Here is a 26279-nt window from a genome sequence, read left to right on the forward strand (position 1 = left end):
TGTGAGGGTGCTGAGGCACTGGCACAGGGTGCCCAGAGAAGCTGTGGCTGCCCCATCCCTGGCAGTGTTCAAGGGCAGGTTGGATGGGGCTTGGAGCAACCTGGTCTAGCAGAAGGTGTCCCTGCCCATGGCAGGGGGTTGGAACTGGATGAGCTTTAAGGTCCCTTTCAACCCAAATCAGTCTGTGTCTCTGTATCTGCCACTGCTGACTCAGTGCCAGAGACACAGCTTTTGCTCTGACAGCTTGTGCATCTCTTGTGTCCTTCCAGCAATCCCCCATTAAATGAGCATCCTGGCTGGCACCAGATGTTGGGCCTTCATGTGGCATGAGAAGCAGGAACAGATGCACATGTAGAGGGAGCTTGCAGAGCTGCCTGCAGACACGGGGATGACAGAAACCACACAATGCATTTGCCCTCTCCTCCTCGCAGTCCTAACAATTCAGTCCAGGAATGCAGTGAGCATTGGGAACATGGTTCCTGGTAATGTTGGCAAACCAAGAGACACCCAGCAGAGTCTCAGCAGTCTGATTCCTACCATAGTGAGTGTTCCATCCCTGCTGATGTCCTCAGCAGCCCCCTATTTGCCAAACCCAGATTCACATTTTTCTCTTGGGCTCTCCACCCTACAAAGGGGATATGCAGCAAACAGTGGAAATGAGGAATCAGGAAACAGCTTCTGCCCTTCTCAGGTGGGGTTTAACTGATGTGAGGCCTGTAGACATCAGTTCCAGGACTTCCCTGTATGGTAGCCAGCATATGTTTGGGACTCAGGATGTAGGTAGATGAGTGTGAAAAGAGCAGCTATGGGGCTGTGGTGACACAGCACCACTGTGGAGCAGCCAGGCCAGGCCAGCTCAGCATCACAGCTCATATTTATGGTGGTCCTTGTGCTTTCTGGTGAGGAAAACACCTTCAGGACCATCCGTGGGACAATTCCTTCTTTGTGCCACCTCAGGATCTTGGAGCTGAGTACAATGGGGCTTTTGCCCCATTGCCTTGGTCATCCCAGCTGTTCCCAGCCCCATGCACAAAGTCTTACACTTTCCTGGTAATCACTGCCCTCACAAACACACACTGGCCCTGCACTGGCTTTTCCACTGGTATCTGCATCTGGGCTGCTGGGGCTTTGCAGCTTATGCCTTTTCCTTCTGACTCTCCAAATGCACAAGAACGTTTGTGGCATCAGACTTACAGACCCCTACAGTTCCCCTGCCCACAGTTCGGGTCTCCTCTGCCCTGTCACCTGGTGGCTTTGCGCTTGTTTATCCATACTGCTGCTGCTAGAGTAGTGGGAAAATGTGTTTTGTGCAACACGGCTGACAGCAGCAAACAGCATTTTCCCTGGGACTCGAGGCCAGCTGGGGTCTCATCCTTCAGCAAGCATCTGCCAGACGGATGGAGAGAGGCTTCTTCTGCAACCTGCTGCGCTGGAGCAACAGGATGTGGGGACCAGGGGTCTCCTCCATAACTAGGGGTCCTCAGGTTTGGGGTGATGCTGGTGATGCCTTGAACATAATGGGTGAGCACCGTATGGGCACCTTGCTCTTCTCACCACCTCTGGTACCCTCCTCTGTCCTCACAAGGGCATCCACATGAAGGATGTTCTCCAGGCCAAGCTAGAAGATGTGGGGGGTGCAGTGCTGTGAACACGAACCTAGTGAACGAGGGGATCCAGGTCCAGGTTTTCTGCTCTCCTCTGCCGCCTCACACAAACGCTGATTAGATTAGTTTCACCTTTTTCTTCCCCCACTCACAGGTGGCCTGGGATGAATAGGGTAGTCAGACTTTTTCCCTGGGGAAGCCCGGAGGCAGTAGGGATGAGTAGTCTCTCGCAGTGGGTTCCCTATTTCTCTTCCTTACGAGCGAAAATCAGAGGTTGAGATTGGTGCTGGCATAGCAGCTTCGGCATCGTGAACTGGAGCAAAAGCTCCATTCTCCTACTCCTTCGTAAGAGGAGGCTGTTCCGGCCTCGTAAATCCGTCATTTCTTCTGCTTTGGGAAGCACGGGGAGGATTATACGCGGCACCGGCTGAGCCCTTGGCGTCCAGGGCCACAGCGGCGATGGGTCCACTCCGGACAGAACTCCCGGGTGGCCGCGGGGCTGGAGCGGGCGGCAGGTGGGAGCCCGCCCCGCACGGTGCCCCGACGGGGAGGGTTGTCCGCCGGCGGGGAGGCCCCTTCCTCCCGGCCTGGCCAGCTTCGATGCCGGCCCCTTCCCGCTCCGGTCCCGGCGGGGCGGCGGCGGAGGGCGGAGGCAGGGCGGGCAGCGCGGCGGCGGGCGGTGCGCACACACACACACACCTCCCTGCATGTGATTAAATGGCTCAAAATCTGCTTCTGATTTCCTCGGGGAGGTGACTTTTCCCTTCTTTTCAACCCGGGATTTATTAGAGCCTTTTTACTCCTCTCCCAGGCAGCGGTCGCGGCTCAGTTCCTCCATTTCTTGCTTTTCTTTTTCTATCTCTCTCTCTCTCTCTCTATATATATATATATATATATTCATATATATATATTAATTTTATTGGGTGTTTTTCCCTTTCTTCTCTCTTTCTCCTTCTCTCTCGCAGCCGGAGCAGCCGCGGGCGGTGCGGTGGAGAGGGCAGGAGCGCGGTCGGCTGCGGGCACGGCGCTGGGGACCCGCCCGCACTGCCGGGAGCAGCCCTCCCTCTTCGCACTATTTCGCTTTATTTTGCTTTCTCTTTCCCCCACCTTCCTTGGCAACTTGTTATTATTGCTGGGTGGGGGGGTTTGGTGTTTTTTTTTTTGGGGGGGGGTGGGTGGTCCTTCCTTTTTCTTTTTTTTTTGGGGGGGTGGGGGTGCTTTTTGGGTGGTTCCCCCCCCCTTTTTTCCTGTGCTGCGATCAGCCAAGGGAAGGGGGAGCTGTCCCACGTCTCCCGCCCCGCTGCTGCTGCTGCCCCGGCTCCTCTCACTCCTGGACCTGCTGCCCGGACTGACCCTGCTACCTGCCCGCCCGGGGTAAGCTGCTCTTACAACTTCCCGGCCAGGCGGCTCCTACTCGGCTCCCCATCGCTCCCTCCCTCGCTGCCTTTTATTCCTCTCCCCCCCTCCCCCCCCCCCCAGCCCTTTATTTCCCTTTCCATGCTTTCACCGCTGCTAACGGGACCTCCCCGCGGTGGGGCTGGGGTTGCCGCCCGCCCGCCAGCAGCCGGGCAAGACTCCGGTATCTTCGGCCGCCGCCGCTCTGCGCGTTGACCCGGCTCCACTCGGTTCACAGCCGCAGCGCCGGCCGGGGTACGCAGGGCACCCGGCGCTGCACGGAGGCCCGCGTTGTCTGATCCCCTTCCCGCTGCTGCGAGGCTGCCGGGGGGACCCGGTGCGGGAGCGCTGCCATGCGCTGCCTGCAGTGCCCGCGCACGGGGCACGCACGTGCTGCCCGCAGCGCCTGCGCGAGGCCTTCACCCACTCCAAAGGTCCCCACCAGCACAAAGCCACTGGGCACCTTGGTAGTGTGTCCTCACCCTTGCCACCAGCTCAGGCTTGGGGTTATCGCTGGTCCCTTCCCGACACTGCTGCCCTGGGGAGACCTCTCTGCGTGGCAGCTCAGAGCTGGGCTTCCCTGTGGAAGCAGCTCCTGCTGTTGCTGCAGTCCTGGGGCCAGGCTGAGACCCCTTTAGCCCTCCCAGCACCCTGCCCCACATGAGAGCACGCAGCTCCAGCCAGAGCACGTGGAGGGGGTGTTGGCACAGGGAGAAGGGAAGCTGGGGTTTCTGCTTTTCTGTCTTGGAGCTGCTGAACCCTCATTCCTTCAAAGCGCTGTCCCTCCCGCAGCTTCCTGGCCCACCGGGGAGTGGGTGGGTGGAAATAACTTTCCTGGGATAAGGAATAACTGGTGTGATGGGGAACGTGGTGCTCAGCAGTCTGCTGCCTCACTTGGCTCTCGCTGAGCAGGTAAGTGAGGAAGGCCCCGTGGGGAGGAGCCAGTGCTTGTGGCTCCTGCTGGCTGGATGCTCATCTACGCAGTGTTTGTGCATGGGCTCTCCTTGACCTGATGAGGGGCTGAGCATTCCCACCTCTGACCATGCCATTTGTTTCGGACCTGAGATGATACTGAGCATAAACCTGATTTGCCAACCCTGGACATGGAAGCGACACAGATCCTTCTTCCCTGGCCGAGTTCGCTGTTACCCACTCTCAAAGCCATGAGAGTCTGGAGCTCCCTGCAGCCAGTGCAGCAGGAATGTGGCTTAAGCTGTGCTCCAAAACCACCCTCCAAGGCATTTGGATGGATGGATGGCAACTCTTTTTGTTTGTTTTTTGTTGTTGTTGTTGTGGTTTTTTTGTTGTTGTTGGTTTTTTTTTTTCCCTAGCAATATCCCATTTATAAAACAGAGGGAGCTGGCGTGCTGCTCTGACCACCTGGCTGGAGCAAGCTGGTGAGGGGACAGGAGGTCTTGCAGCCCACCAGCGCAGGGTGGGCTGTGGGGGTCCCAACATCCCTCCCTCCTCTGCCGGTACATGGAACAAGGGTGAGTTGGTCCCTGCAGAGCAGAGGGCAGGTGTAATCCTGGGCTGGGAAGGAGCCAAGGTGAGTCTGCAGCCTAGAGAAGGAAGAAGTTGAGCCCAGGGATGCAGCTGAGCACGCTGTGGCCTGAAGTGAGGAGCCCACCAAAACTGCAAGCTGGTAGGAGTGTGGGCTGAGGAACGTTGCTGCTGCTCCTTAGCACCAGAACATGTGTCTTCAGCCTGAGCTGGCTGGAACAGGGGCCCCACCTTGGGTGGCAGCTGGTGGTGTGGGTCTGAGCAGGGTTTCCCAGCCTGGAAGGAGGTGAGCATCAGCACAGACCTTGGAGCACACACTGAGATGGCTTTGACTTCCATCGGCAGAGAAGAGGCCACCATGCTAAGGATGTCCATTGCACCTCTGCCTTCTGTTACCCCACCCTGTTAGTCAGGCCCTGCTCCATAAGGAAGCAATTATTTTGTGCCCCCATGAGCCCCTCCCTGAGCCTGCGCAGGACACTTGCAGTCTGTATGGAAACGCGACAGATTTTCCATATTCTGCTTTGCCCTGTGATGTTGAAAAATATACGTGACAGCCTCTTCCAAAGGCTGCAGACTTGGCTGGCACTCAAGCAACAACAGGCTGTGGGACACCAGGAGCATGAAATATCCTACCAACAGCCAGAGAGGGGGTAAAACAAAAAAGCTAAAGCTGAGATGTCAAAGTGCAGCGTGTTTCCGGCCCCATTGTCGTGAGCCATATTCGACCCAATGTAAGAGATCTTTCAAAGCCAGCCAAATGCTGTCATCTCTGAATGCCATTTTAAATATTCATCCAGACTATTTTCAACATCTGTGCCCGGCATGTTGTGAAAAGGCAACAAGGGACGTTATGGAAACCAGATCACTGTATTCCTGTATGGAAGAGTGGAAAGGGGTTGAAGCAATGAGGACTTCTAGGCTGGGACCATGCAAGTCCCGTGCACTGGCTGGGCGCAGGAGGAGGAAAACCCTCTGCACCTCCAGGGGTGCTCCTGGGGAGCACATGGCGTGGCAGGATTGTACAATGGGTTCAGGGAGCTGGGGTGGGATTAGAGTTGGATGAAGCTACAAGTCAAGCAGTAATGGAGGTTAACAGTAGCAACAAGGCAGCTGTGTTTTCTGTTCCTGCAGGGCTCCAGATGCCTCCTTGAGCCAATGTTGTGTTGGGAGCACAAGGAGGAGATCCCCAGCCTGTGCTGGCTGAAGGATGCAAGACTGTTTCAGCAAAAGGGATTCAGCTCCACAGCATGTAGATGATTCAATGCTGAAATCTCTGCTCCCAGGAGCAGGAACATCTGTCCCCAGGGCTGCTGGCGAGCAGAGCAGGAGCAGGGCACCCACGGGGGACTCTCCTTCCCATGGCCAGTGTGACTTATGAGCTACCAAAATGGGTGAGCAGGGATGGATGTAAACATCCAGCCTTTGACAGCTCTGCACATGGTGGAGTAGCCTAGGGACTGTTTGCTTTGTGGTGGATTTCTTTTTGGTTTTTTATTCTTTTTGGTTTTTTATTCTTTTTGGTTGTTTTCGATAACCCAGGAAATCTGGGCTCTGTTTCTGCCTTTTGTAATGTCAGGCTGAAGTTAATTCAAGCCAGGCCAGATTCTGACCACAGGTATGCCAGTGTAAATTTGAATGGAGTCGCTTACGTCTTGGTTTGGCGTGATGTGAATGGAGTTACTGCTGGATGATGCCAAAGGGCTGAGGTCAGAATCTGGCCCATCCTTTTCTGCGTGCAGTGTAATTTGTGTGTGTCTTCTGGCACTGCTGAGGTATCATATGGCTTGTGTAATGCTGGCTCCAGCCTGCCAGAGAGCATCGTGATACCTAGTGCCGGGGGTGCCTGCTGCAGGAGGACGCTGCTGTGTAATTGCCCATGTGAGATGCACGGACCCTGGGGAGGAGGGGCTGAAAGCCCGAGGGGCTGTGCAGAGTGATCGGCTCCATGGATGCGGATCCATATGCTGCTGGAAGCTTCTGATGTTTAAATATCAGAAGAGAGGAGGAGCCTGTAGAGCAAAGCAAGGCATCTTCTCAGTGCCATTAGCTGCATCCCAAGTGGGCATTGGTTGCTCCATTAGCGGCTGGGAAGGCAATCAGCATTCCGTGCCGCATCCCTCCGGCCTCTCCTAACCATGTGTGCTCCCTCCTGCTGGAAAGCCAAGCCCAGTCCCAGCGTCTTGGCTGCGTGGGATTTTTCCTTTCGTTTTAAATATTTCTCAGTTGTGTTTTTTTGTCCCAGCAACACATGGAATGATTTATCCATGGCCAGAGCACAGCTTGGTCCTGATGAGCTCTGCTGGTTGGGTGGGGGGATGGAGCATCCCCCAGCTAACATCAGTGTGGTGGGGTGGGGAACTGGTGCCTGTGGATGGGATGGAAGGGGTGGGGACCTGGGGATCTGGCAGCTTCCCAAGGTGGGCCCTGTTCATGGAGCTGGAGCAGATCTGCAGTGAGTCCCTCCAACAGCACAGGTAGCAGGGATGCCCTCATTAGAAAGGGCTCATGACAAGGTGAGAATGTGCAAGGTCTGGTAGCAGGTACATCCTGGTTAAGGCACATGCTCTGGTGGTTTGGGCTTGGCTACAGTTTCTCTGAGCACATCATTCTTCTTCTGCTTTCGGTCCCCTCCTGTCCCCTCATTGCCCTTCTGCTCAGAGCTGCTGGTGGGCTTTACTGGGGATGGCACCCTGCAGGGATGAGCAGTCCTCGTCAGCCCAGTTCAGGTACTTTGGATCTAGTTGCCAGATCCCCTCAGGTACGCAGGTGCTCTGCCCCTTGCCTGGGGGTTCCTCTGCCTGCTACTCCCTTTCTGTGACATGCCATGAGGAGTTTTTTGGTGCCCTCGATGCATGGGTGGCTCTGTCCCTACCCTGTGCTAGCACTAGGGACCTTGTCCCTGTGGTGTGGCACCTTGTGGATTCCAGGCACCCCCATCTTGACCATGTAAGACCACATGCTTTCCTCAGGTGCTGTCGACACCCCATGCATGAGAGGAGAAACCCAGCCCACTGTGCCATGCCAGTGGTGTTGGGAAGGACCTGGGGGGACCGTGCAGGACCCTGGCAGGAAGGAAGCACCATTTCCTGCCCTTTCTCAGGGCTTTCCCCTTCCCAATCCATGCTGGTTGCTCAGCTTTAGCCATCCCTGCCCTATAAGCCTAGGCTTTTGGGCAGCAGGGCTCAGCAGATGGCTCAGGCTGCTCACACCTTCCCACTCAGCTTTAACTGGAGAAGGCTGCTCTCATGCCGCAAAGGTCCTGGGATCAGATCTGCCTAATAACCCCCTTCCCTCCCCACCCAAAGTCATTCCACTTAATCCTGTAACTACCTCTGCAAAGCTGTCATGGCCCCTAGTCTGTTGGGTGGTGACCCTAGGCCCGCTGTAGGCACCAGCATCTGTATTTGGGGACTTCTGTTCTTTTTGCCCTGTGTCACCTGTATTTGTCTCATGCATTCCATTTTGGGACCAAGCTCCCACTTGATAGGTCAGCATCCAGAGCCCTGGAGCCTGGCGTTGCTTTTGGCAGCACTGCTTCCGGAGAAGATGATGGGAAGGGGAACCCAAGGCAGGCTGGAGCAGCACCCTGACAAACCTCCCACAAGGCAGGAAAATGCTGAGAACACTTGGGAAGCATGTTGCTGTAGGGAACAGGGGTGTGGAGGCACTGGATGCAGTAGCTGATTCTTTCCTTTCAAAAGCACGTGTGAAGCACTGCGACAGCATGACTTCCTTCCAAGCTGCATGACTGTTAGCATTCCCGAGCGGAGGAGAGAGGAAATTGCCCACCTCAGAAATGCAGCTGCTTCTGGGGAGGAGCTGGGAACAGAGTCGATTCCTCAGGAAGGGTGAGCCCTGTGGTGCTGCTGGCGGCCACCCGAGAGCATTGCCGGGGACACCGCTAGCGTGCTGTCACTGGGAGCTGCACCCCCTCCTTGTGCTGGATTTGTGCCAACAGACTTGTCCCATTTCATAGAATCCCAGAATCCCAGACTGGTTTGGGTTGGAAAGGACATTAAGCTCATCCAGTTCCATCCCTCTGCCGTGGGCAGGGACACCTTCCACTAGACCAGGTTGCTCCAAGCCCCATTCAACCTGGCCTTGAGCACTGCCAGGGATGGGACATTTCTCCTTCCTCAGTCAGCACCCTCTGTTTGCACTGAACCCAGGGGCAGTGAAGATGGGAAGTGGAAAGCAGGGAAAGATAGGGGCCGGGGAGAGAAATCCCCACAGCAAGGCCTCCCCAGCAGCTTGCCAGAAGTGCGGGGTCATGCTGAATATGCATAAAAGGAGCATGCTGAGGCTTCTCTGATACAAGGTGAGGCCCGCAGAGACCAGTGGCCCTGGCTCTCTTTCGGCAGGATAATGGGGTGAGTCGGGCACGGAGCTTGCGTGCCTATGTGTGGTCTCACGAATGATAATGATTTCCATTCCTGCCCTGCCTCCACAGCACCAACGAGCCAGCACTGGCTCCCCCCAGGAGCAGAGCCCCCAAAGGTTGCCCATGGAACCTCTGGGGCTTGCACCATGCTGCAGTAGGCAGGAGAAACTGAGCTTCCCGTTGGATGCAGAGGGTGGGTGGGAGATGCTTGTTTCCCTAAGTGTCCCAGTGGTAACCCTGGTCCGAGCCCTAGACCTGCTGCCCCAGCCCTGCTTGTTACACCTTCACCTCTGGGCTCTTCCCTTGCCACCACTGGGTGTGGGTGCTATCTCTGCCCTCTGGGCAGGGGTTTCTTTCTACCTTTGTGTCTTACCAGGAATTAAAAGGCCTTTGCAGGTGGCGCACTGAGCATGGCCCTACTCCTGTCATCTTGCTACCGTGTAGCATAGAGGAGAGGGTGTGTGCCTCATTTGATACGCCCAAGTTCCCCTGGAGTGGATTCATGCAGATTCTACGGCATCCCAGGGGGTTTCTCCTCTGTTCTGATAGGGTTGTGCTGGTCCCATCTGCTGCCCTGACACTGGTGGGATGGGAGGTGGTGGTGGCTGCACCCAGCCAGGTCCCCTCTGTGGGGTGTGCATTGGATGGCATGATGGGTGAGCTGCAGCATCACAAGACTGAAGGGCCATGCTGGTCTCTACAAGCATTTGCATGGTCAGGTAGTACTGGCATTGCAGGGGGGGTTCGGTGCTGGGTTGAGTGCAGGAGCCCTGTGGGCTGGCAGGGGCTCTGGTTCACTGCCTGCTGCTCTGCACTAGGCTGGTCCTGGGAATGGTTCCATCAGGATTGTATTGAGGGGTTAACCAGAGGCTGTCTTCACTCAGCAGTTCCCAGACAGGCAGATGCAGGGAAGCTTGGAGCAACTAGGGCTTCACCTCCTGCCCACGAGGCAGCTGCCTGCAATCGGGATGCTGTTCACTGCCTTGTGCTTTGGGACACGGTGCTTCCTCCACTGTGGTGATAGCCACATCCCTGATACCCCCTCTGCTCCTGTGGAATAGGGGGTTGTCAGTGCTCTGGGCACCCTAGAGACAGCATCCCTCATCTTGGGCTGCTGTGTCCCCAAAGGGGTCCATAGTGCTGCCACACAGTGAGGGACATGCTGCCTGGGTGATGCAGAGACCACCTAGGGAGCCACTGGCTTTTCAGCAGGCAGCATCTCCTTTTCCATTGGCAGATAAAGCGGTGAGGAAACAGCGTGGAGGTGGCAGGGCCAGGATTTGTCCTGGGGGAGATGTCTAGGGATGGGCTGAGACCCCTGTCCCTGCTCCCTTCTCACTGGAGATGCATAGGCTCTGGCACTGGCTGCCTGCCTGAGCGTGGCTGAGAACAAAGGAGCTTCCCCCAATAGTTGTTTGGCAGCCGGACAGAGGCAGCTTCCTTCCAAAGCCATGCTCCTTGGTGTTTTTTTGCGAAAGGGAATAAAGCAGAAAACCCCAAACCCCTGTATCATTTGGAATGGGCTGTCCCCTGCCAGGCTCCTTAGGCCAATTGGGCAGCCAGACAGGCCAGGGTGGTGTTGGGGGCTGTAGACGGGGAGCAGAGCATCACTGTGCTTGGGTCATGCTGTTGGAGCAGAGCTTTATTCTTTGAGTGAAGCACAAAATCCAAGTCACGCAGAATCCCAGGCTGGTTTGGGTTGGGAGCAATGTTTAAGCTCATCCAGTTCCAACTCACTTCCACGGGCAGGGACACCTTCCACTAGAGCAGCTTCCTCCAAGCCCCTGTGTCCAACCTGGCATTGAACACTGCCAGGGATGGGGCAGCCACAGCTTCTCTGGGCACCCTGTGCCAGCGCCTCAGCACCCTCACAGGGAAGAGCTTCTGCCTAAGAGCTCATCTCGGTCTCCCCTCTGTCAGGTTAAAGCCATTCCCCCTTGTCCTGTCCCTACATGCCCTTGATAATAGTAACTAATGAAGCAAGTGTAGGTTATACTGTTTAAAACCTATTACACTATTTCCCTGTTGATCAAAAATCCCCATCTGATCTGCACTGTTGTTTGGGTCTGAAATGTATTTTCATAGCAGCAATCCAGTGATTGCGAAAGGTTACAGTGAAAGTGCAGAGGACCCTGAATCTCACCTGACGAGTGGAGTCACGGGTGCACTACACCAGTGCACCTCAAGATATTCTGTCAGGTGTTTGCAAGCACCTTCAAGCTGATTTTAATCCAAAATTATGTCAAATGTTGCTGGTGAGCATTGTCCAAGTTTATCAGCTACCGCCATCTGAACATTCAAGTATTTATGACTTTCCTCTAGATTCTATCAGTCATTGCAAAACTTTAGGAGAAGACACTTGAATGTGGACAGTGATGGTCTTTACCTTTCCCTCCATTAACAGACAGGCCAGACTCGGACCTGGGTTTCTGGGGTGAGGCCAGAATAACCTTCTTTTGCCAGTGGGAATACTCAGGCAGTGTAGTGGTGGGATTTGGAAGGGATCTAGCATCTGGTTCAGGAAAGCTACCATGCCCAAGGTTACTGGGATGTTGCTTGGGCTGTGGCACAGCAGGGAAAGTGGTGCTGGACCCAAAGCCTTCATCCTGGTGAGCTCCTGCCTGTTGTAAAATGCCCCCATAAGGTGTTTTCACTGGTGCTCTTTTCTCTTGCACTGGCAGCAACTGTTTCGGGCTGTGGTTGGGTAACTTGGGTTTGCAGCTCCTGTCACAGCCGAAAGGTCTCTCCAGCTCTTACCTACCTCCCATCCTTGGTATTTCGCTCCTGCTGATGAGCAGCAAGGGATAAGTGTGGATAAGTAATCATCTCCCTGCTGTGCTCCCAGAAGGCTACATCAGTAAGTGTGGGGTGGGAAGGTGAGCACAGGTCGAGAGGCAGACATGGGGCTGTTCCCCATCCCTTACCAGCCTCCTGCATGAGCAGTGCTGCGGTTGTGCTGCTCATGGCAGAGCTGCAGGAGCCATTCTCTCTCTTTGCTGTCCACCCAGGGAGGAGCCATTTCCCTCGCCCGGGAGGATGGAAGTCCTGCAGCTCCTGCGCCTGCTCCTCACCACTGCCATGCTGGGCTTCTCTCAGACCGTGAACCCCTTCGTGGCCCAGCAGACCCTCCTGGACCCTTGCTACGATGAGAGTGGTGCTCCTCGCCGCTGCATCCCTGAATTCGTCAATGCCGCCTTTGGGAAGGAGGTGCAAGCCTCCAGCACATGTGGGAAGCCCCCAACGCGGTATTGCAACGCCTCGGATCCACGCCGAGCCCACCCGCCTGCCTACCTGACTGACCTCAACACCGCATCCAATATGACGTGCTGGCGCTCTGAGACCCTCCACCACTCACCCCAGAATGTCACTCTCACCCTCTCCCTCGGCAAGAAGTTTGAGGTGGTCTATGTCAGCCTCCAGTTCTGCTCCCCCCGGCCAGAATCCACCGCCATCCTCAAGTCCATGGACTACGGCAAGACCTGGGTGCCGTACCAGTACTATTCCTCCCAGTGCCGTAAGATCTACGGCAAGCCCAGCAAAGCCACCGTCACCAAGCAGAACGAGCAGGAGGCCCTCTGCACCGATGGCCTCACCGACCTCTACCCGCTCACCGGCGGGCTCATTGCCTTCAGCACCCTTGATGGGCGACCCTCTGCCCAGGACTTCGACAGTAGCCCCGTGCTCCAGGACTGGGTGACGGCCACCGACATCCGTGTGGTCTTCAGCCGCCCACACCTCTTCCGCGACCTGGGCAGCCGGGATGCTGGGGAGGACGAAGGAGGCACCAGCTCCACCCCATATTATTACGCGGTAGGGGAGCTGCAGGTCGGCGGGCGCTGCAAGTGCAATGGGCATGCGGCGCGCTGTGTGAAGGACAAGGAGCAGAAGCTGGTGTGTGACTGCAAGCACAACACTGAGGGACCCGAGTGCGACCGCTGCAAGCCCTTCCACTATGATCGACCCTGGCAGCGAGCCACAGCTCGTGAGGCCAACGAGTGTCTGGGTGAGTGAGATTTCATTTTTCACTTTCATTTTTTACAGGGTTGAAACTCTTAAATGGGTTGTTGGGGGAGGATGGGATCGGTGCTGAGTCAAAGTGATAGAGCGCACTTGTCCAGAGGTACTGGGGAGCATCCCCCATCCCTGGAGAGCTTGGAAAGGCTCAAGCATCTGCCCTGTCTCTGACTTTCCCAGCCCTCCAGCAAGTTGCCATGGGCAAAGGCACTGAAACACTCCAAAAAATCAGCGGTGTCTTCCAGCAGGTCAGCAAACCTGGGTGTGGGATGCACAATGCCCATCTAGGGGTTTTCCCTTGGGCATCAAACAAGCTGTCCCTGAGCCACAAAGGGGAATCACAGTGGTCCCCCATGAGATGTGCTGTGGGGTAGGGAGCAGGCAGCAAAACCTGGCAGAGATTAAGGAAATACCTGAGTCAACATTTTACCATTCATGGGGGGTTTGGCATGGCGCTTTGCGTGGTGGTTTTATCTTGTCTGTCCTCATAGAGGTTAAAAATATTGTCATTGAAATGAAATGGTTCCAAAATATCATACTGGCTTTGCTCAGCTCTCCCACTCCTGACTCTTTGTGAGATTTTAATGGAGGTTTTTTTTCTTTTGTCCTGATTTGGGATGGGGTTGGGGAATGCCACAGCCCTGCAAAAGTCTGGGAGAGGGAGGAACAGCCCCTCACTCTTCCTGGACTGGAGCCTGGGTCCCAGGGAGTGGCGGAAGGATGGAGACGAGGGAAAGCCATACCATTAATCAGCCTCTGAAAGGCTCAGTGGATGTGCCAGAGGTCAGGGGGACTTGTTAGTATTTGTGATCGATGTCTTGTTGATATCCCAGCTGTCGTCTTATTTTTATTTATATATATAATATATATATATATATATAAAAAAAATATATATATATATATATATGTTACAGTGGATTTCTTCTAAGAAAGGCTAAAAAGGCAGCAGGCTCCAAGCAAGTGCTGGGGTCAATGCTTTAAACCACCTCACTTCCTGTGGGAATGTGTCAGCCCTTGCATTCTCCCACTTTTCTCAGAAAGATGAGTTTTGGAGCAAATCTCAGAAAAAAAACCATCAATTCTGCACCCTGCCCATGGCTGCTGCCTCCAGGGGAAGGGCTCTGGATGGAAGTGAACCCATGGAAACTCCCTGGGATAAAAAGCAGGACCCTAGCCTGAGGACCCTTGGGGCACCCCACAGCACATCTGCCTCACCATTGAGTCCTCTGGTATAGCAGGGTGATGGCAGCAGCGATGGCTCTGCTGGCACAGAAGAAGTTAAACTGAGGGGAGCATCTGCAGATCTCCTGTCCCTCTGTCCATCTTGGCCATCACAGGGTGAAGGTCCTGCACCGCAGGGCTGTGCTCCTGAGCATACTGCCCTCAGCTGCGTCACCCTTTCGGCAGATGGGGCTGAAAAGATAAATGAGAGAGAAAAGAGGAGACGAGGGCACAGCGCAGTCCCTTCAAACTCCACCCCAACAACCCCCCTGCACAAAGACCCTTCCCCGAGCTGCGTGTGAAAGTAGTTTTTTCCTGTTGATTCGCTCCCCTTCTTTCTCCCTTTCCCCTCTCAGGCTTTGTGCCCTCTCTGAAGGGACCTGAAAAGAGCTTCTCTGTCACCCACTCCAAAGGGCTTAGCGGCTGAAAGCTGGATTAGCTCCCCAATCCTTCCCCTCTGTGCCTTTCAACAATGACATCTCCCCAGCCAGCATGAACAGATGCAGCAATTAGTACCAATTAAAAGGAGAGGCTGCCGGGGAAGTTCCCTTTGCTCAGCCTAGGGCTGCAGGCTTTCAGACTCCATCCTTCAGCGGGCACCGGTGATGCTGGTGTGTGGTGGTTGGTGATCATGTGTGGCTATGGAGGGGTGAGAAGGAGGAGGGTGGATGGATGCAGGAGCTTGGCAGCTCAGTGCCAGCCAAGGGGCAGGCCTGGGGGGCTAAAACATCCCAAAAGTGGATTTGGATGGAACCATGGGGCTGATACAGCTTCAGGTCGTGCTGAAGTGTCACCTCTTGGCTCTGTGCTCCCCAGCATCCTGCATGAGGGTTTGACCCACTCCAGGAGTTTCTACTTGCTCTGGCATGGGGCAAATTTATGTTCTGCACCATGTCATGGTGCTGGGACATCTATCCACACAGCTGAGGACAAACTTTTAACTGCACAAGAATTTCTGCCTCTGGCTGGGGTGGGAAATGCAGAAGTGAAACAGGCGGGTGATGGCTGAGGTCTGAGCATGGGCAATGGGCATGACCCCACTACGGCTGCCATGTGGTGGCCATGAGGTTCACAGGGACATTGCTGTTCTGTGGCACTGGGGGGGGGCAGCGTGGCTTTGGCAAGTAGGCAGGTTTGGGGATGTCACCAGCCAGGGTGGTGACAGTGGATTTATCACACTGCTGGCTTGGCAAGAGGGCCCAGTGCCTGCTCCATGCCGCAGGGTGCATGGCCCTGTGCTTGGTGGTTAGAGAGTGGTGCCATCGGTCCATGGGCACAGGGGACTCTCTGATACCCCCAAAGGGCTGAATGTCCCACTAGGTGTTTGCCCTGCCAATATTAGGATGCTTTGCTGTGCCCTGCCCAAAACGGGAAAGAGAAAGGCAGGAAGGACAGACATGTGTCCTCATCCATGTGTCCCTCCAGCTTTTAGCCCTTCAGTGAAGGATAATCCCAGCAGAGTGGCCTGTGCGAGCAGGATCACCGAAGTCCTGAGCTCCCCCCATGAGATGCATCAGCTTTATTCTTGTGCCTCCTCCTCCTCCCCACCACTGCTTGCACATGCAGCCTATCACCGCCCCCCGGCAGGCAACCCCCTAACTCCTGTCCTGGAGAAGAAGGGGAAGCGGATTAGCACAGGGCAGCCACTGGAAGTAATTGATGCAGTCACTGGGGATGCAGGAGCTCTTGTTCTCTTTGTGGCCGCCGCTGCGGGAGCGCTCCCAGAGCACTGGGATAATGCACGGGGCTGGCTCTGATGCGGGGGGTTCGGTGAGGAAGGAGGGGCTGTGCCCCCCTGGGAGGACCTCGCTGGCTGCTGCTCCCTCTGCTCTGGGCTGGAGGGCTGTGGAGATTGATCTGGGATGCCAGAGCCTGAAAACACTGATCCTTGGAGTGGTGATGGGACTTAGAGGTGATGGGACTTAGAGGATACCAAGTGCTTCCCTTATGTCCTCTGTCGCTCCTTGTACATCTTTGCTTTCTTCTTCTATCTCAGTACTTCCCATGCAAAAATCTCAGAAACACCCCCTTGAGCTGCCCTGGCCAGTTTTACTTCTAGAGCGGGATATGTGCTGTTGGCAGCCCTTACCCTGGCAGGATGCTCCCTGCCTTCTCCCTATCATATGTGCTGGAAAATAGCAGCACCAACCACGGTCCTTCCTTGGGAGCATAGTGGGCAGTAATTCGGGGTTGGTAGTGGCTTTGGGAGGTGGCAAGCGAGCAGCATCCCCCTGAACCCCCAGTCTGCTGGGATGCTGCACCGCATGGACAGCGGGTGCCAAGGCAGGAGTGCTGGGAGTAGGCAGACACCACGATGGAGGGTATTCATACTTGTCTGAGCATCTTAAGTCCTACTCCTCCCCGGCTGGGGCTGGAGTGGCTCAGCCTTGCCCCTCGTAGCCCTCAGGGAGGGCTCTCCACCACTTCTGCTTCCCCTCCTGCTTCTTGGCAGCATGAGCCCTGGCCCCTCTTTTCCCAAGCACGTTCCGCATGAGGAGGGGCAGTGTGGATGGGAGGGAAGGGTCTCGGTTCCCATCCCAGGGTGGAGGTGCAGCCTCATCCTGCCCCGGGCTCTCCTCCAGCCAAAGCAGGGGCGTAGCTTGAATCCACTGCGGGTTGGCAGCAGCGGCAGGTCTAGGGTTTCACTGAGCCGGCTGCCTTCCCTAATTATTCCCAGGAAAATTCCAGGGGCAGCAGCCATGCTCCTGCCCTGCGGGCTCCATCCATCGCCTGCCACACGTGTGCCCTGGTGCGCAGCGCTGCCTGTCCTGTGAGGGGCTTCCTGCCCCAAACCGCCTTGCGCTATCACCCTCCACTCTTCACCCGCAGCAGCCTGGAGGAGGAGAGGTTGTGGGGTGGCCAGAGCGTGGGCCGGGGTTCAACCACCATCAAAAGGGGGACAGAACGTTGCTCCTTTGCAAGGTGTCAACATTTAATTAGTCTATTATTGCAAATTGTTAGATGTTGTGATTGTTTAATTGATCATATGATTGTTTAATTGGGCATACTGTATGAGGGCGGAAGCAAGCTACCACATAATTAGCCCCAAACTGTGCGATTAAATTCTTATTAATACCCCAAACAGCAGGGAACATTCAAGCCTTTAATTAGTGATTAACGGGAGACAGAGAGAGCTTGAAACCTAGCCGGCGCTGAGGAACAGGGAAGTATTTATCTGGGTAAGAGGGACCTGACTGCCCCAATTAGTGCCAGATGGCTGAACCGTGGATCCCATGCTGATGTGATCCTGTCCCCGAGCAGGGGACAGCCACCCATCCCAGCCTGGCCAGATCCCCACCTTGGCTGGCCAGGACCATGCCAAAATCCTGGCTTGGCTCCAGCTCAGATGGAGGCAGTTTCCTGACCCCCAACCTAGACTGGGAGGAATAACCCAGAGTGGGCAACAGCAGCATCCCAGAGGGGATGATGCTGGGCAGCAAGAGGAGGTTTCTTCCCAGAAGCCGGCTCCTGGGAGGGCCTGCAGCATGTTCCCAGGGAAAGGTGCCACCCAGGAGGGCCCCTGGCCTGCAGCAGGTTTGGTGATGCTGTGAGACGTCCCAGTTACTCTCTCACCAATTAAACTGGAGACAGGGAGGGACCTGTGCCAAGGGCAGTGAATCATTTGCCTGACCTTTCTCTGCTGCCCATAGACTCCCCTCTGGGCTGCCATCTGCCCTCTTTCCCCAGAGGATGCAGGGGACAAACAGGGGTGACCCCAAGCATTCCCAATGGGACAGCAGAGCTGCCCTTTGGGGTAACCCAACTGGCCTTTCTGTAATGCAAGGGAATAACGAGGCCCCTCTACCCCCAAATATTGCTCCTTTGCTGCGGTTCCATGCAATTGCCTCAGTTCAGTGGCACAAACCACCTGGCTTGTCCCTGTCCTGCTATCTGGTATGTGCAAGAACAGTCTGGATACTGGGGTACTTTACCACCTCTCCTGGCCCTGGCAAAGCCTGGCCAAGCATCAGCATCCCTGGCACAGAGCATCCCAGACTACTTGGACCATGGGCAGTATTTGCTGCTCTCCCTACAGGAGCTGCATCCCAGCATCCAGAGTCAGAATTTGCCTCAGAAGTCCCTATTTTCACCATCACCAGGGAAACAAACGAAAAAGAGCTCAAAAGGCACAAGCCCCCGAGGCACCTACTGACACACCAAGTGTTATTTTGATGCCTGCCATGTGATTTTTACACTAATCTCAGCATGAGGGACCTCCGGGGGGAGCTGAGGGTTTGAACGTGTGGTGCCAGCACCAGTTTTCACCCCACTCACTTAGGCCTCCAAAAGGCTCTTTTTGTTTTTAGGGCCAGGGTTTGCTCTTTCTTCCTTCCACCAGCATCCTTGCAACCAGGCGGGTGAGGGAGTGTTTGCTCTGCAGGACTGAAGCTCCTGCCGGCCATGGGGGAGACAACTTCTCACACCCGCCAAGCCAGGCCTGAGCAGTTAAATCTGGTCTAACACATTAATGAATTTCACAGGACACCTGGAAAAACTCTCACCCAACCTCAATTTACCAGCTCCGGGGGAAGGGCGCTGTGTTTCGCCAAAAGAAATCTTGTTCCCATTATCCTTTTGCGAGTGTTAAGCAGGAGCGGGTGTTGCTTTGCTTTTTATCTTGTACACTTGGAGCCAGGCAGGGGGAGCTGATGAAAGAACAGCATTCGTGTGGGTCTGCAGCAGCACACACATGTGCGCATGTGCCAGCATCTGTGCATGCATATTCATGCATGTGTGTGAGCATGCATTTGTGCACATGTGCCCATAGCAGGGGGTTGGAACTGTATGAGCTTTAAGGTCCTTTCCAACCCTAAGCAGTCTGTGGTTCTGTGATTCTGTGTAATGGCATGTAGCTGTTTCTGTGCACATCTGTGTGCGTGCATGTGTGAACATGTAATGATATGGGGACATTTAGATGCTCATGGACACGTGTGTGCACATGTATGTAGATATTTAGGGGCACGTTTTTTGTGTATGCATGTTCACGTATACATGATTGTGTGCACGTGAGCTTGTGTGTGTCCCTGTGCACATTTGTTTGTGCACACATGGGTTGCTGTGCAGGCTGCTATGTGTGTGCACACGTGCATACAGGGTAGAGCCTTAAATGTAAGGGGTTTGGGGGCTCCATTGTTGGTGGTGAGGATGGTGCCCTGTGAGGCAGCAGGAGCAAGGCCAGTGCACCCACCCGTGAGGGTGGGAAGGGGGATGGGGGACAATGGGGCTGCAGGTGCCTGGGTGTGCTGCCAGACCCCGTATCTACACCCTTCCACCCCATACTTGCCTCCACCTGAGCCATGCCCCAGCCCTGCATGTGCCCTTTCTCCTCCACCCTGACCCCCTTGCACTGGCTGATGCTGCACATCTGGATAGCACATTGGGGGCCAGCTGTGCCCTGCCTGTCCTGTTCATTGGCACTGGGGCAGCTCCAGCTCACCCCGGTGGGTCCCAAGTTGCACCCCCAGCCCTCATCCTCTCCCCTTCCCTTGCAGCCTGTAACTGCAACCTGCACGCCCGGCGCTGCCGCTTCAACATGGAGCTGTACAAGCTCTCAGGCAGGAAGAGCGGTGGCGTGTGCCTCAACTGCCGGCACAACACCGCGGGGCGGCACTGCCACTACTGCAAGGAGGGCTTCTACCGGGACCTCAGCAAGTCCATTACGGACCGCAAGGCCTGTAAAGGTAAGCTGGGGGATTCTCCATGCAGGCAGTGTGGGTCGTACAATCTGTCTTGATCTCCCTCCCATCTTTGCAACATCCTTTTGCTCAGAGCCTGGCTGCAGGTCACCTCCAGCCTCCGTCATCCAGGTCACCTCTGCCACCCCAAGAGTACCAGGCAGGGACATCATTTCAAACACATCTCCTCAAGCAATGGGGAGGACAATGGGCAGGGAGTGAGCATATTCCTTGAGCTCCATCCATTCTGGCAGGGTCCTGGTGTCTGGGCCATGGATGTGCTTGGAAGTGTTCAAGCTGCTTCACAAAATGACCCGTGATGGCTTTCCTGCCTTACAGGGCTGGGGATGCTGGCAGAGGTGTCCATCATCCTGCTGGGCTGTGGAGCAGGATCCGGGTGTGTGTTTTAGCTATGGGGTAGCTCTGGGGAGCTGTTTTGGAGAGGATGCTGAGCACCATGGCTCATAGTGCCTGCAGGTAGGGTGGCTTGTCCCTGAGCTGGCCAAGAGATGCAATTGCTCCAAGCCATTGAGCCACAGCTTGACCTTAAAAGGTCCACAGCCTGTGCCAGACATCATGTGCTCTGAATTCATCCCTGATCCCTCTTTTTCCAGCTTAGAGTGCAAGTACCCCCCAGAAGGGAGTGCAGTATTTCATGGGCACTGGGCACCCCTGCTGCTGTGAGAACATAAACATAGTATGTTTATGTAGGGTCCACAGGAACTGTGGTTTTGGTTTTGGACCGTTAATGTTGTGGCCGCAGACATGAATTGAAGGATTTGACTTTTGGGGTTCCCCTCTAGGGTGCCCTAGTTTTGTTGTCATTCTGGCTCATGTAAGAGGTGACATTTGTCCCTTTCCCATGCTGTGTTCCATGGGAGCAGTTGAGGAGATAAAGGAAGAAACTTTCCATGTTTGACTGGCACAGCAGCAGGAGCATGGCTGAGCACTGACAAGGGCAGCCTTGCCTGCAGCCACCTCCTTAGCTCATCAGCTGTAATCACCCAAGCAGCTCACAGATCGACAGATCCCTCCTCAGCAGCCCGTGCTCCCATGGGCTTCCCAGGCCCAACAGCATGGCCAAACCATGTCACTGCTATGGCTCTGGTCATGGCAGCCCCCCAGCAGCAGCAAGGGTTTCCTGTTGCCGGGCTTCATGCCAGGCAGCAACCAGGTCCCAAAGCCATGCCAGGTACCACCATCCTTGGGGTGACACTAGGAGAGAGGAAGAGGAGGAGGGAGGACAAGGCATGGAGAACAGAAGCTGCATGGAGACCTCATAGCAGCCTTCCAGTATCTCAAGGGTGCCTATAGGGATGCTGGGGAGGGACTCATCACTAGGGACTGTAGCCATAGAACAAGAGGGAATGGGTTTAAACTGAGACAGGAGAAGTTCAGGTTAGATTTAAGGAAGAAGTTCTTTACAGTGAGGGGGATGAGATGTTTGCACAGGTTGCCCAGAGAAGCTGTGGCTGCCCCATCCCTGGCAGTGTTCAAGACCAGGTTGGACAAGGCTTTGGTGACATGGTCTAGTGGGAGGTGTCCCTGCCCATGGTGGGAGGACGTTTGGAACTGGATGATCTTAATCTCCTTTCCAACCCAAACCATTCTATGATTCCATGCATCCTGAAGGTCTATAGCCCAGCATCCTGGGCCCTGTCCCATTCCCGGAGGGGTCCTGACTCTGACTGAGGCCAGGGAGGGATGGCAGCAGTCCCCAGCTCCTGCTCCAGCACTGCTGGACTTGGGCAGCTGCAGCAAAATTCCCTTTTCTGTGAGGATTGTCCTCAAGCACTGGGGGATCACAGGCAGTCCTCACTCACCCCAGCTGGCACCAGGGCTTGTGAGGCTACTGGGGTGGCTGTGCCACCTCCACCTCCCCTCACATCCTCTGCAGTCAGTACCCAGCCTCCCCACCCTGCCCTGGATGAGCGGTTTCTGCTTCCCTTTGGTTCACCAGCTCCTTCTACCTTTGTTACCAAAATTATCCCATGAAATCCCAAGCAAAGTGGAATCCTTGCAGGTGTTCCCTTCTCTGTGGCACCCAGCATCTCCAGTGCTGCCTTTGTGCTGGGCACTGAGGTTTCTGTTTCTGCTCCATCCAGGAAAGAGAGCAAAAACTGATAAATAAAGCAAGCAGGATTTGGCTGGGTGCTGGAAGCAGGGAGGAGGATATACTGCAGGTGCAGCATTTCCTACCCAGGCTCTGGCTCAGGTCCCTCCATTTTCAGGGCTGAGGGTGGACGAAGCAGAGGGGCTATGGCTGCCTCCTTCTGCCTGTGCCTGGTCCTGCTCCACCATCTTCCCAGGCCTGTAATTGTGGAGCATTGAGGTGATGGAAAGCATCTGAGATTCAAGGTGGCTGCGCTGGAGAGGATGGAGTGTGCAGAGCACCCAGGGGTGCTCAGGAGCTGGTAGGACAGGGCGAGGACTGATGCTGCTGTGCAGGAGAAACACCAGTCCATGCTGCAGAGGAGCTGAGTGCTGCAGGGTCCCTCTCCTGCCCGTCCGAGTACCAAGCCAGGGCAGATCTCTGCCAGCCAGGAATGGGAGGTGCCATTTCTGGAGGGCTGGCAGGGTTTACCCCAGGTTTGGAAGTGCTCCAAAGGTTGAGCCTCACCAGATGAGCATGTGAACAAGGGCTGTTCCCTACCACAGTGTGTATGTTGAGGAGAATGTCAGTAAAGGCGGTTCTTGGGTCTTGGGAGCCAGTTCCTGTCTCTGCCTCAGGGAACTGAGCTAATAATAAAATCCCTGATGCTTCTGCTCCTTTGGCTGTCCCTTCTTCAGTAAAGCAAAGTGCGTTTCCACCCGTTCCTTGTACTTACCGAGTGGTGGATCTTGTTGGGATTGGGAGCTCTTTGGAGCGGGACCAGCACCTGAGAGCCTACCTGCCCAGTGCCATGAATGGGATTTGTTGCTGCTAGAGATATGATCAGAGGTCTGGATCACCTCTGCTCTGAGACAGGTCTCTCTGTGGGAGAGCTCTGCTTGTTCAGCCTGGAGAAGAGAAGGCTCTGGGAAGACCTTAGAGCAGCTAACCTGGTCTAGTGGAAGGTGTCCCTGCCCATGGCAGGAGGTTGGAACTGGATGAGCTTTAACGTTGCTCCCAACCCAAACCAGTCTGGGATTCTGTGACTAGAGAGTTTGGGCTTGTGTTTTCCAAAGATGTGTCTTGTACGTACAGCTCAGGTATCTACACTTCCTCAAGAAAACAGAAGGAAAAGGAAAAGCATGGCTCATGACAACAGATGTTAAAAGCAGTTGTGGAGTAAGCTGCTGGGAACTGAGGGGTGTGGCTTTGGATGAAGACGTTTTCATGTGCCATGGTGATGGTCCAGGGCAGAAGCTGAGCATCCTAGCAAAGAGAGATACTGCAGGTGCTAGGGATGAAGCTCAGTTCATATTCAGGAGGTGAAAAATCAGCCCAGAGGCCAGGAACTCTTTCGTTTTATTTAGCAGATCCCAGTGCACATTACTGAACTATCCATCCATGGTTCATTTCTGCTTGGGATGCAACATCTTTGAAACAGGCAGAGAAATATCAACTGTACATTGCAGAGGCCCATGTCTCCTTCTGGAACTGGAATGTAGCCTTCAGCCGCTAAGTCAAACTCTTCCCTCCCAGAAGGGCCTCCCTGTCCTGGTGTCACCACTGGGCACTGCGAGACGGAAAAGCTGGGAGAATGGAAAAGGCAGAACAACCTGCAGGATTAATTCAGTGATGGTAATTGCGAAGTCAAATGAAGAATGGGTGTGCCTTAATCCCTGTAGTTTAAACAAAGCTGTAAACCCTGAGCTTTCTGCAGTGAAAACTGGGGAAGCAGTAGCAGCTAAGCCTTAAGATGCAAAAATACCCTCAATATTAGGTGCAAGACATGCATTGAGCAAGACAGCTCAATGAGTTAAGCTCCAAGCTAGTGACTTAATCCACTATTCAAGCTCTGTGGGCCAGATCCTGGCACCCGGAAGGGCTGTGAGCAGCAGGGCTCAATGTGTGCGCAGCGGACATGGATCTGGATCTGGGAATGGAGATGAGGATGGGGATAGGAATGGAGCTGGAGCTGCAGCTGGGGATGGAGCTGTGGTGGTAGAGCTGGGGATGAAGCTGGAGCTATGCCCCCAGTTCCTTCATCCCTGAGCCAGCCACCACTGTCGGTCACCTCAGGATGAGGAAGGATGGAGATGCTGAGGCAGAGTGGTGAGATGCGGCCATGCTGGGATGTGGGACTGGTCAGGGGAAGCACTGGGTGCTGCCTGGGATACTTTTCCCATCCAAGTGGGAAGGAGCAAAGGATTTCTGTGAGCCTGTGGGAAATCCCACCATGGCAGGGTAAGGGGCTGGAGGTTGGTCTGGCAGAGACAAGGGTCGTCTCCCAAAACCACATATCTGCTGTGGACCTAAGATGAAAAAAGCTGTCTTAATGGCTGATTCAGGTAAAAAGTCAAGAGTCATTGAAAGCTTTATTCTACTGCATGAAGAGAGATCTGCTTAGATGAGTTGGATCCTGATTGTGTTGAGATTTATGTCCCTTCTTAAAATTCACACCAAGGATCCAGCACTGGTGCCCAAGAAAGCCCCCTTGTTTCCAATGGCCCTGCATCATGCCAAGGCTCCCTTGCTCACTGCCATTTGTTATCACAGCTGAGCCCTCAAAATATCTCTGTCAGAAAGACGTCCGCTTCCAGTCCCAGCCAAGATCTGATAAGGGTGAAGCATCTGGTCCCCATTACAGGCTGCTTGCTCTGGTTTTTAGCCGTGTGGGAGGGGGCCTGAAGGAGCAGTGCCTTGGTGCTCCCACCAGCCCCATCTGGTGAAAATTAGGGAAATGATAACATCGGGGGGCTGTGAGGGAAAGTGAGGGGTGTTGGGTTTTTTTTTGCTTTGGAATCATGTTCAACTCTTTCTTACACTGATGGGGGCCAAGATAGCCTCTTCCAGCTCATAGCCAGCCCAGCCCCAGGCAGGAAGATGCTCCCGAGTGAGCATCTCCTTCCTGCATTCTTCCATGTAGACAGCCCTCGGTAGGTCTATCATCCACTGATGGAGAATAACTTTGGGTCTGTTCTGAGCGTGAATACCCAACTTTCACCCACCTCAGGTGTGGCTTGTCTCTGGGGAGGCTGCATTAGAAAGGCAATAGGGACATCCTTTGGTCATGGTCTCTAAGAGCCAGGATGAACATTGAGGCTTGTGGGCTTCAGAAGCTTCGAGAAGACCCACTTCAGACTATCCTAAAATCAAGGCAAGGCCAGACTTTGCGTGAAATCTCAGTGTTGGTTTAGCTCCATGGACTGGAAAGCTCACAGGTGGGGGAGCGAGTGGAGAAAATGCCTTTTACTGCTGCAGCAGGAGTATTGCCCTGGGGTTGAGGTGGGGGAAGGGCAGACCTGGGCATGTATCTGTTTACTTTCTGTCCCTGCAGTGGCCCCAGTTCCATGCTGGCCATGAACCAGGGTTTGCACAGCCCCATGTGGGCCTTTTGGTTGCACAGGAAAAGGTTACACAGGAAAGGGCTGCCTGTGGAAATTCCTCCTCTTGCCTGTGTGCACAATGGACTGTCCCCAGAGCAGTGGTCAGGAAGAAACTGTTCTGGTGTCTGGACCTTAAATGCAAGCTGGTGTCTGCAGGTGCCTGTGTGACCTCCAGGGTTTCCAGGGGCTCATCCTGAGCATCCCAGTCAGTGGAGCTGTACTCTGGCCAAGCCTTTTTTCTGCTTGCCATCCTGCCCATGCTGCTTGCAGCATACATGGGGCCACAGTCTGGACCTACAGGCCTTGGTTGTGCCAGCCCTGGCAGCTCCTTTCCACTAGTGCACTGGCCCACCTCCTCCTCACCTCTCCAAGGGGGGACACATTGGGTCCAGTTTGAGGTCTGTGTTGTACATCACCTTTGATGAAACCTCTTCTCTCTCCCTCTCACCCAGCTTGTGACTGCCACCCTGTTGGCGCAGCCGGCAAGACCTGCAACCAGACGACAGGGCAGTGCCCATGCAAAGACGGCGTGACCGGTCTCACTTGCAACCGCTGTGCTAAGGGCTACCAGCAGAGCCGCTCACCAGTGGCCCCCTGCATCAGTGAGTGCCCCCACCAGCACCCGCAGCTGCTGTCCTTGAGCTGGCTTCACTGGCTGCCTCTTTGTCACCAATCCATGTGCGTGCAGTTTGTGGTGGATGGGAGGCTGAGATGAGAGCATGTCCATCTTTATGGATGTTCTCCAGGAGGTGATCAAGTTAGGATGGTTGGGTCACCTTCTGGTGGCACCCATGCATCACATCCCCCAGCACAGAAGGCTCCGAAAAGACCCTTTGGGTTAGTGCTTCCAGATGGCTGAAACAGCTGTACTGGGTGACCTCTTCAGCTGCAGCAAGCTGCACCCCTCACCCAGCTGAGCCCTCAACGTGGTCAGGGCTGGATCAAGGCCAGATCCTGTGGTCAGCATAAAACCATGTTACTGTTGCAGTGACTGTGACTTTCTCACAA

General features: G+C 54.9%; 1 protein-coding gene across 2 annotated transcripts in view; it reads left to right on the forward strand.

Annotated features, from left to right (window-relative positions):
* The first annotated feature begins 2910 nt into the window (after positions 1-2910).
* NTN3 (netrin 3) overlaps positions 2911-26279 on the forward strand; it is a 29631-nt gene continuing 6262 nt past the window's right edge. Inside the window, exons 1-4 of one of the 2 annotated variants that reach the window (XM_057408031.1) lie at positions 2911-2978; positions 11895-12889; positions 19614-19802; positions 25724-25873. In XM_057408031.1, coding sequence (XP_057264014.1) covers positions 11923-12889; positions 19614-19802; positions 25724-25873 — 1306 coding nt within the window. In that variant the 5' untranslated portion in view covers positions 2911-2978; positions 11895-11922. Of the gene's footprint in view, positions 2979-11674; positions 11763-11894; positions 12890-19613; positions 19803-25723; positions 25874-26279 lie in introns of those variants that run through there. The other variant, XM_057408030.1, reaches the window with a different exon arrangement.

This window comes from Pezoporus wallicus, unplaced genomic scaffold (assembly GCF_028554395.1).
Source record: "Pezoporus wallicus isolate ANWC-B61680 ecotype Strahan unplaced genomic scaffold, APGP_CSIRO_Pwel_v1 contig_4012, whole genome shotgun sequence".
NCBI lineage: Eukaryota > Metazoa > Chordata > Aves > Psittaciformes > Psittacidae > Pezoporus > Pezoporus wallicus.